The sequence below is a fragment of the Triticum dicoccoides genome, chromosome 3A (genome assembly GCF_002162155.2).
Source record: "Triticum dicoccoides isolate Atlit2015 ecotype Zavitan chromosome 3A, WEW_v2.0, whole genome shotgun sequence".
Taxonomy (NCBI): domain Eukaryota; kingdom Viridiplantae; phylum Streptophyta; class Magnoliopsida; order Poales; family Poaceae; genus Triticum; species Triticum dicoccoides.
The window spans coordinates 722,509,622-722,520,418 of NC_041384.1; the positions used below are offsets into that span (position 1 = coordinate 722,509,622).

At 46.6% G+C, this 10,797-nt stretch overlaps 2 protein-coding genes across 2 annotated transcripts; both read right to left on the bottom strand.

The window, feature by feature from the left end:
- Positions 1-339: 339 nt before the first annotated feature.
- LOC119273120 lies at positions 340-1,106 on the bottom strand. The gene has a single exon (XM_037554403.1). It carries the CDS (start codon positions 1,104-1,106, stop codon positions 402-404), a length of 705 nt encoding a protein of 234 aa, XP_037410300.1. The 3' UTR covers positions 340-401.
- Positions 1,107-9,500: 8,394 nt separating this feature from the next.
- LOC119273477 lies at positions 9,501-10,290 on the bottom strand. Its single transcript, XM_037554622.1, has one exon. The coding sequence runs from the start codon at positions 10,274-10,276 to the stop codon at positions 9,572-9,574; it is 705 nt and encodes a 234-aa protein (XP_037410519.1). The 5' UTR covers positions 10,277-10,290; the 3' UTR covers positions 9,501-9,571.
- Positions 10,291-10,797: the final 507 nt, after the last annotated feature.

The following is a 10,797-nucleotide window of genomic DNA, read 5'->3' on the forward strand; positions in this document are numbered from 1 at the left end:
ATGCTTAGATGATGATGTTAAAATCTGAGTACATTAATTTGGACTTTGCTGTATGAAATAAGAACTATCTTCAATTGTAGTGCCAGACTGCACAGCCATGTGGACATGTGGATATTAAAATTGATTGATTCTGCTAACTACAAGTTGAGACCTTGTGAGTTTGATCTGGCATGTTTCATTCATAAGAAGCAAGATCCACTAACCAAGGATATCAACATAAAGTATCACAAACACATCTTCAAGGAAGAAATGGCCAAATGGATCAAAACTTTTCTTTCTATTTCTATAGTATCATGTACATTTGTACAGTATAGTGTATACATATGGGAAAATTGTATGAAGATCAGCTATTCCTTAAAAGGCGGATGCCAATCGGAGGGCGTCAAGAGTGACTTGGGAATCTATGAGCTAAGGATGTTGAGTAGGGAAACTCTGTTCTGGACTAATTTCCTGAACAAATGTTCTGCTCCACTCTCAAGATCTCCGATACTGCACTCTAACTCCTGCAATTGCTCCTCATTGCAAACAACTGCCTTCTTTTTGTGAAATGCCTTGGAAACAAGAGACTGTTTAGGCATTTCGATTTGCTTCAACAAAAGACGGAGTGTGGACTCGAGCAGAGAGGCAGAGATCTCTCTGGCCTTGGTCAACAGCATGACCATCTTGTATTCTGCAGGAGTCTTCTTTGTGTTCTTCTTGAAAAGATTCTTGGCCTTCTTCACCAAGCGGGTGTAAGATTGGAGCTTGGCTTGAGTAGCTGCATCATCCCCTTTCCTTAGAGCCACTTGCAGCTCTTGGACGATGGCCTTCATCTCGACGAAGATCTCTTGCATGGTGCTGCAGAGATCTAGCAGCTCGAGAGAACCTTCCATTTCTTCATCCAATATGTTCCTCTCCTGGGAGGAGCAAACTTGGTTGCTTGGTAGGCCAATAATCTCTTCAAGACCATCGTAGATGTTTGCAAGTCTCCTGAGACCATCACACATTATGCTGATGGAATTTGAGGAAGAGATGCTTGCTTCTAGGCTCTCAAGCTCTAGCTCGACTTCGGTCTCACTGACGTGAGGCCTAGATGGCAAACTGGTCGATCTTTGGTGGAAAGCCATATCTGAGCTTGAAGCTTTACTCTGTATTGCGGGTGATGAGAGTTGAAGAAAAGAACACTTTTGGGTTGATGTGTCTACTGCTCTGCTGAGGCCTATTTATACAGAAATGTACAAGCAGTAGCATCTGTGGTAGACATGAAGAATCATGCCATCACATCTCCCTGATGCTGTCTGCTATGCCTTGAGATCTGCCAGCAGCGTATTGATTATAACACCAAAGTCATCTCATGTTCACTACATTTTCTATTGTGATCTGCTGCCTTTGAGATGAACCATCGCATTGTCATGTTCGACTTATTGGCAGCAAGGACTAATTAAGAATGTTATAGTTTGCTGGTGGATCTTGACATAATTGCAATCTCAAGCTATCGTCTAGTGGAATTGTTCTGGCTACCGGATACCTACGTATTTTTCTTCATTTAATCAGGTATTTTTATTTTGTTGAATATACTCGTGATAACCACAGCCGGATGCTCAAGCTGGGATTTTTGTGTACTGGAAAAACAACACCTAACACACAAGGAACACATGCCTTCTATTTGTTCAACATTTTATCCCCATATTTTAAGTTATATCATATCAAACCATAAGATAAATGAGGGTTTTGAACTGTGGCCCTGCTCACCAATCTTCTTAATTTCGATGTTTTCCATACAATGTTGTTTCTTGTGGTTACACTAATTGATTCTCAAACATCGATGGCATTTTTTCATGAAGTTAACCATCCTAATAGGTTGCTTTTCATTTCCAGGCTATTGCTTCTGTTGCCGGCCAAATGGTTCAGTTCTGTGACTGAAAGTTTTTTGCTTCTTTTGCCAGCCACATCACAAGGTATGGATGCTGAAAAAAAATCCTTTTTTCTGTTAATTTTGAAGGTTTCGGCCAGCATACCACGTCCTATAAGTTATGATGTTGATACAAACATGGATACATAACATCTCTTATTCTGCCAATGTTTGGCATAGCAAGCTGCTTTGACAAGAGGCGCGGTGTGGATTCCAAGCAATAGGACTGTCATTTTTCTTATTGCTGCAAGTAGTCTGATCACCCCGTGGGCCTCCATAACAGGTGTATGTAACCGTCTTCCCGGTCTTCCTGAAATCTTTCTGTGCTTTCTTTCCTAATATTGACTTGATAGCTGCATTGTCTCCTCTTTTCAGAACCAAGTGCAGTACCTGGATGGTGGATGCTGGCCTTCTACTCTGAGAAACTTTCTTCATCACGTGCATGTTAGAGTTATAATATAAGTCATATACCCCTTTGTATTTATCCCGTTGTATAAGGGGTTTCCTGCATATGTTCCACACCTGTACATGTATATATATATCGGCCTATGGCCTCATGGGAATACAAGTTGCATATTTCCTAACATGGTATTAGAGCCTTAGGGTTTTTTTTACGCACGCGCAACTCGTGCTCTCGATCCAATCTCTTCTCCGAGCGGCCGTCCTTCTCCGAGCGGCGCTGCTGTCTGGCGTCTTCACCAACCGCAGGTTCACCCTGCTCCGGCGCTGCTCTCTCTCGTGCCCCTGCCCCCCTCCTCATCGAGCGCCCAGGCCGGCTGCCTCCGCCCTCGAGTTCGTCCGCCAGGCCTCTGCTCGATCCGGCTGGCTTGTCCGCTGGTCAATCCCATCCGAGCGTCCCTGCTGCTGCTGCTTGTTCACGATCCAGGCTGGTGCTGCTGCTCGTTTCCAATTCACCACCAAGGAGAGCCGCACGAGCGTCCCTGCTGCTGCTGCTTGTTCACGATCCAGGCTGCTGCTACTGCTCGTTTCCAGTTCACGGTCGGGGTTCTGCCCGCACGAGCCGCTCGCCCTCCAGATCAGGCCTCGACCTCTCGCCCCGGACTGCTGCTGCGGTTCTAGTCCGGACCCTCCGCTGGTTGCCTCCTGTTAAAAAAAATGTCTGCTGCATCGGGCTATGTTGCTGTCCCTCGCTGTCCGGTGATCTTTGATGGTACTAACTACACCGAGTTCACTGGCTTCATGCGCATTCACATGTGTGGCATCCGTCTCTGGGGTGTTCTTTCTGGCGAGGTCTGCTGTCTGCCACGTCCAGTTCCTCCGGTGGCCCCTACTCCGCCAACTCCACCGGTTCTTCCTACGGATGCTAATCAGTCCGCCAAGGATGCGGCTAAGCTTGCTGATGAGGCTGCTGCTCGTACTTATGATGAGAGGGTTTTGGCTTATGAGGAGGCTCTTCAGACGTATCATGGTGCTCTGTCTGTTTACACCCAGTGGCTTGATGATGATGCTCGTGCTGCAGCTGTTCTCACTGCTAGTGTTTTGCCTCAGTTTGCTTCTGAGTTTCTGGGTCTTCCTACTGTCTTTGAGATGTGGACCCGTCTTCGTCAGCGCTATCAGCCCTCTGGTGATGCCTTATACCTTTCTGTGATCCGTCAGGAGCATGCTCTTCAGCAGGGTGACTCTACTGTTGATGACTTCTATGCACAGAGTTCTGCTATCTGGTGCCAGCTTGATTCTCTCCGCAGTGCTGGTTGTCATACTTGCCCCTGTTGCCAGGCTGTCCAGGCCAATTTGGAGTTTCATCACGTCTACGAGTTCCTGTCTCGGCTCCGTAAGGAGTTTGAGCCCCGGCGTGCTCAGTTGTTTGCTCGTGGCCGTATTTCTCTCATGGAGGCGCTTTCTGAGATTCATGCTGAGGAGACTCGCTTACGTGGTGCTGGTTTGCTGGAGGTTCCCTCTGTGCTCGCTACTCGGTCTTCTTCCACGCCACCTGCTGCACCACCGACCTCTTCTCGCTCGAGTGCTCCGCCGCTCTTGCCCACTCCTGGAGGCTCAGGTCGCCCCCGTCCACATTGCGACTATTGCAACAATGATGGTCATCTTGAGTCTCAGTGCTACACGAAGAAGAAATACCTACGCAAGGCTCTATCATCATCTTCAGGGACTTCGTCATCTACCTCGACAGCTTTAGCCATTGCTTTGACTGAGCAGGATATTCTGAGACTTAAGCGTCTGCTCGCGGCTTCAGGTTCTTCCTCGACGGGTACTGCTGGTTCTGTGACTGATGCTTCCCGCACTGAGCAATCACCCTCTACACAGTCAGGTACATCCCCATGGGTTCTGGACTCTAGAGCTTCTTTTCATATGTCTTCTCATTCTTCCACTTTGTCCTCTCTTCGATCACTGGATTCTCCTGTTCATGTCTTCACTGCTGATGGTACTCCACTTTCTGTTGCTAGTACAGGCAATCTTACCACTCCTTCTTATTCTGTTCCTGATGTTGCTCATGTTCCTCGACTTACCATGAATCTGTTTTCTGCTGGTCAACTTACGGATTCTGGTTGTCGCGTCATCCTTGACGTTGACTCTTGTTTTGTCCAGGACCGTCGCACGCACACTCTGGTTGGGGCTGGCCCTCGCCGCCGTGATTCTCAGGGTCTTTGGGAGTTGGACTGGCTTCATGTTCCTTCCGCTGCCACCACCACCGCCAGTTCTTCCGCTTCTGTCGCCTCCGTTACTGGTTCCTTCCAGTAGTGGCATCATCGACTTGGTCATCTGTGTGGTTCTCGGTTGTCTTCTAATTTAGTTCGTCGAGGTCTTCTGGGGTCTGTCTCAGGAGATGTCTCTTTAGAGTGTCAGGGTTGTCGTCTTGGCAAGCAGATTCAGTTACCATATTCACATAGTGAGTCAGTGTCCAAGCGTCCTTTCGATTTAGTCCATTCTGATGTATGGGGTCCGACCCCTTTCGCTTTGAAAGGTGGTCATAAATACTATATTATTTTCATAGATGATTTCTCTCATTACACATGGCTTTATTTCATGACTTCTCGTTCTGAGGTGTTGTCTATTTATAAGCGTTTTGCTGCCATGGTTCATACTCAGTTCTCTTCACCCATTCGTGTTTTTCGTGCTGACTCCGCTGGCGAGTATATCTCTAAGATGTTGCGTGGTGTTCTTGCTGAGCACGAGACTCTCTCTCAATTCTCTTGTCCTGGTGCTCATGCTCAGAATGGTGTGGCTGAGCGAAAGCATCGACATCTTCTTGAGACGGCTCGTGCATTGATGATTGCTGCCTCTCTCCCGCCTCATTTTTGGGCTGAGGCCGTCTCTGCATCCACCTATCTTATCAATATACAGCCTTCTATTGCTCTACAGGGTGGTGTTCCTTTCGAGCGACTTTTTGATCGTTCTCCCGATTATTTGATGCTTCGCTCGTTTGGTTGTGTTTGCTATGTCCTTCTTGCCCCTCACGAACGCACCAAACTGACCGCTCAGTCTGTTGAGTGTGTCTTCTTAGGCTATAGTGATGAGCATAAGGGCTATCGTTGTTGGGATCCTATTGGTCGTCGGATGCGTATCTCTCGAGACGTGACTTTTGATGAGTCTCGTCCCTTCTACCCACGCCCATCTTCCTCGACTTTTTCAGTGCAGGATATCTCTTTCCTCACTTTTCCTGACTCACCTATCACCCCCGTCGAGACTGTACCTCTCCGTTCCACTTCCTCTCCTTCTCCACCTCTAGTTGATTTGCAGCCACCATCCTCCCCGGTCTCCTCGCCTAGCATATCACCGGGTTCTTCACCGGATTCTACACCTTCATCTCCGGTGACTTCTTCGTCGCCACCCCCCGATTCTACCTTGACGATTCCTCCTTCTATTATTCCATCTTTTCCTCAGCATTACACTCGTCGTCCACAACCAGTCGATGCCTCTGTGGATGAGTCGTCATCTTCCTCTCAGCCTACTTATGGCCTGCGTTCTCGTCCTCGTCCGCCTGTTGATCGCTTTGGATTTCCCACCGCTGGTGCTGCTGTTCTTGAGCCGACTTCTTACCGTCAGGCTGTTGTTCATCCTGAATGGCAGTTTGCGATGGCAGAGGAGATTGCTGCTCTTGAACGCACTGGTACCTGGGATCTTGTTTCTCTTCCTCCCGGAGTCCGTCCGATCACTTGTAAGTGGGTCTACAAGGTTAAGACTCGCTCCGATGGTTCTCTTGAGCGTCACAAAGCTCGTCTTGTGGCTCGTGGTTTTCAGCAGGAGCATGGTCGTGATTATGATGAGACTTTTGCTCCTGTGGCCCATATGACCACTGTTCGTACACTTCTTGCCGTTGCCTCTGCACGCCACTGGTCTATATCTCAGCTTGATGTTAAGAATGCCTTTCTTAATGATGAGCTGCGTGAGGAGGTGTACATGCAGCCACCACCTGGGTATTCTATTCCTGATGGCATGGTAAGTTGTCTTCGTCGCTCTCTCTATGGCCTTAAGCAAGCCCCCCGCGCCTGGTTTGAGCGCTTTGCCTCTGTGATCACTGCTGCTGTTTTTTTAGCAAGTGCTCATGATCCAGCGTTGTTTATTCACCTTTCTCCTCGTGGTCGGACTCTTCTTCTTCTTTATGTTGATGACATGATCATCACGGGGGATGACCCCGATTACATTGCCTTTGTAAAGGCCCGTCTTAGTGAGCAGTTTCTTATGTCTGATCTTGGACCTCTTCGCTACTTTCTTGGGATTGAAGTCTCTTCTACCTCTGATGGCTTTTTTATATCCCAGGAAAAGTATATCCAGGATCTTCTTGCTCGTGCTGCTCTTACTGACGAGCGCGTTGTTGAGACTCCTATGGAGCTCAATGTTCACCTCCGTGCTACTGATGGTGATCCTCTCCCTGACCCGACGCGTTATCGTCATCTTGTTGGCAGTCTTGTCTATCTAGCTGTCACTCGTCCGGACATCTCTTATCCGGTTCATATTCTGAGTCAGTTTGTCTCTGGTCCCACCTCGGTTCACTATAGTCATCTCCTTCGTGTTCTTCGATATCTTCGAGGCACGATCTCTCACCGTCTATTCTTTCCTCGCTCCAGTTCTTTACAGCTTCAGGCCTATTCAGATGCTACGTGGGCTAGTGATCCTTCAGATCGCCGTTCACTTTCTGCTTACTGTGTTTTTCTTGGTGGTTCTCTCATTGCCTGGAAGATGAAGAAACAACTTGCAGTTTCCCGTTCGAGTGCCGAGGCTGAGTTGCGAGCAATGGCTCTTTTGACGGCAGAGGTGACTTGGTTACGGTGGTTACTTCAGGATTTTGGTGTTTCTGTCACTACACCGACTCTGCTCTTATCTGACAGTACAGGTGCTATCAGCATTGCACGCGGTCCTGTGAAGCATGAGCTCACCAAGCATATTGGTGTTGATGCTTTCTATGTGCGCGCTGGTGTGCAGGATCAGGTTATTGCTCTTCAGTATGTGCCTTCCGAGTTACAGTTGGCGGATTTCCTGACGAAGGCTCAGACTAGAGCACAAGATGGCTTTTATCTCTCCAAACTCAGTGTTGTTCATCCACCATGAGTTTGAGGGGGGGGGGGGGTGTTAGAGTTATAATATAAGTCATGTACCCCTTTGTATTTATCCCGTTGTATAAGGGGTTTCCTGCATATGTTCCACACCTGTACATGTATATATATCGGCCTATGGCCTCATGGGAATACAAGTTGCATATTTCCTAACAGTGCAGAGGACAACGAGCAGGGAGATCGCTCGAGTTCTCCCCCCACTTGCTTTGCCTGCTGAGCTTGGCAGAGGCTAACATGGACTCTAGGCAAGCACATTATCCCCCTTTTGGTCTGCTGTAAATGTGTCCTCCAACCTTTCCCATAGCATCACACACACACACATACACATATTTTATTTCAATGGTCAGGGAGGGCGAACAGCAGAGACGAGTGTGTTTAGGCCCTGAAGCTGTTCTTCGATGCTGATACCATTAGAGTGAGGGCTAGAAGGCACACTGGCAGACCTTCCATGCTTGGCGCAGAAGCTCTGGTGCTATTATTTGTTTCAGATGGAAAGGAAGAGAAGGGGAACATTTGGCTACCCTCATATATAGTGCAAAAGTAGAAGAGCCTACAGACAACAGGAATCTTGATCAGTTCAAGTCCTGGGAGCTTGTCACCCATCATCAAGGCAAGTTTTATGCTGCTCTGCTGTCATCTTAACATTTCATACATCTATGAGCATATGGGCCTGTTGTGTCTAAATTATCGGAGGCAAACTCACACACGAGGACCGGGTTTTGTATTAGATCTAGATAGCTTGATCATGCATGTGCATCGGTGTCTCAGCGTTACTACCCTCTTCATGCTTTGCCACTGGCATGCTATGTACAGCTGTGTCTTAGTTGTTAGTGACAACCTCATCTGCACGAGGGTTTTGTGTCGACGGTTGGTGCTTTATTTCTTTTTGGCGAATGCGGTTGGTGCTTCCTGTTGTAAGGAGTCATTGAATTCATCGGCATGTTCCAGGTTGTGCTATCTGGTTCTGCTAGCAGGTTTTGTCTGTTGGCATTCCGATCAGTTTACACTGTTCACAACATCGCTGGGATGTTTCAGTCGCATGCTTACAAGTTTAGTACTGTTGATAATTTTACATTGAGATAATCCATCACATTATCATATGTTCCAGCAATTGGCAGCAAGAACCAATCAAAAAGATGCAGTTTAGTCTGATTGTGGATCTCGGCATAATTGCATGCTCAAGCCATTATTTAATGGGTTGCTAACCTAGCATTTAGCTATATTTAATAAGGTGTTCTCCTTGGTGGGCACTCTTGCGAATCACAGGTTAAAGCCTCAACGGTCAGAGCTGGCATGTTTAGGCCATGGAAACAAGATCCACTGCAAAAGATCCATGTTAGCGTTTTATCCCCAAATTCCAGTTTGAGGCTTCATTCACCCGCCATTTCATATTATGATCGACTTGACCATTTCATACTTCACCATTACAGGAATGATCTTTTGCTGTGCGCCACCCTATTTTTTCAATGTTTTTGTACAATCTTATTCCCCTCTTGCTCGTACTAATGATTCTCGGACATCGACATCTTTGTTTTTGGCAAAGTTCGAAATAAGCATATGAAGCATCGATTGTTCTTTGTCTACTGAGATTTATTAATATGGCAAGGAATAAAAACTTTGCGCACTGGCAAGTTTAGATTACGTCTTGCTCAGATTACTGTTAATCCTGTAGAAATTAGTTGTGGTTCTAGAGTAAATGTTATCATTACTTTTTCACTTTCAGTCCTTAAATGCTATAGATCCCAACGATGTTAATATTTGAGTACCACTAGTTTGGACTTTGTTGTATAAAACAAGAAACATATTCAATTGTAGTGCCAGACTGCACAGCCATGTGGTGGTGGTGGAGAATCTGGGTAATAAAATTGAATGATTCTGCTAACTACAAGTTGGGACCTTGTGACTTTGATCTGGCATGTTTCAACCATAAGGAGCAAGATCCACCAGCCAAGGATATCACCATAAAGTATCATAAACGCATCTTCAAGCATGAAAGGGCCAAATTGATCAAAACTTTGGTTTCTCTTTCTGTAGTATATATCATGTACATTTATACAGTATAGTGTATACATATGGGAAAATTGTATGATGATCAGCTATTCCTTAAAAGGCGGATGCCAATCGAAGGGCGTCAACAGTGACTCAGGAGTATCTATGAGCTAAGGATGTTGAGTAGAGAAACTCTGCTCTGGACTAATTTCCTGAACAGATGTCCTGCTCTGCTCTCGAGATCGCCGATACTGCACTCTAGCCCTGACAATTGCTCCTCCTTGCAAATCGCTGCCTTCTTTTTCTGAAATGCCTTGAAAACAAGAGACTGTTTAGGCATTTCGATTTGCTTCGACAAGAGACGGAGTGTGGACTCCAGGAGAGACACCGAGATCTCTCTAGCCTTGGCCAACAGCATGACCATGCTACAATCTGCTGGAGTCTTCTTCGCGGTCTTCTTGAAAAGATTCTTGGACTTCTTCACCAAGCGGCTGTAAGATTGGATCTTGGCTAGAGTAGCTGCATCATCACCTTTCCTTAGAGCCACTTGCAGCTCTTGGATGATGGCCTTCATCTCGACGAAGATCTCTTGCATGGCGCTGCAGAGATCTAGCAGCTCAAGAGAACCTTCCATTTCTCCATCCAATATGCTCCTCTGCTGGGAGGAGCAAACTTGGTTGCTTGGTAGGCAGATGATTTCTTCAAGACCATCGTAGATGTTTGCAAGAGTCCTGAGACCACCACACATCGCGCTGATGGAATTGGAGGAAGAGATGCTTGCTTCTAGGCTCTGAAGCTCTAGCTCGACTTCGGTCTCACTGACGTGAGGCCTAGAAGGCAAACTTGTCGATCTTTGGTGGAAAGCCATGTCTGAGCTTGAAGATTTGCTCTGTATTGTGGTCGTAGAGAGGAGGAAGAAAGAAGAGCTTCTAGTTTGATGCATCTACCATTCTGCTGACGCCTATTTATACAGAAGATATGTGTACAGCTGTGCTGCAGCATCTGATTAGTAGACATGAAGAATCATGCCATTACATCATCCTAGAGATCTGGCAGAAGCATAGAGATCCCAACACAAAAGTCGTCTCATGTTCACTCTGTCATGTTACACAAATTGGCAGCAAGGACTAATTAACAATGGTATAGTTTGATAAGGGATCTTCACATAGTTGCATGCTCAAGCTATCATTTAGTGGAACCTTGTTAGTTCAAGCCCTGAGAGTTTGTCCCCCATCTTCAAGGCAAGTTCATGCCGTTCTGCTGTCTTCTTATCGTTTCATACATTTATGAACGAGTATATGGGCCTGTCGAAAGTGTCTTAATTATCAGGGGCAAACTCACACACGAGGACCAGTTTTTTGTGCTGGATGAGCTAGACAGCTTGATCGT

Excerpts from the sequence above, each read along its gene's own strand:
- LOC119273477 (XM_037554622.1), bottom strand. The coding sequence starts at position 10,276 with ATGGCTTTCCACCAAAGATCGACAAGTTTGCCTTCTAGGCCTCACGTC.
- LOC119273120 (XM_037554403.1), bottom strand. The coding sequence starts at position 1,106 with ATGGCTTTCCACCAAAGATCGACCAGTTTGCCATCTAGGCCTCACGTC.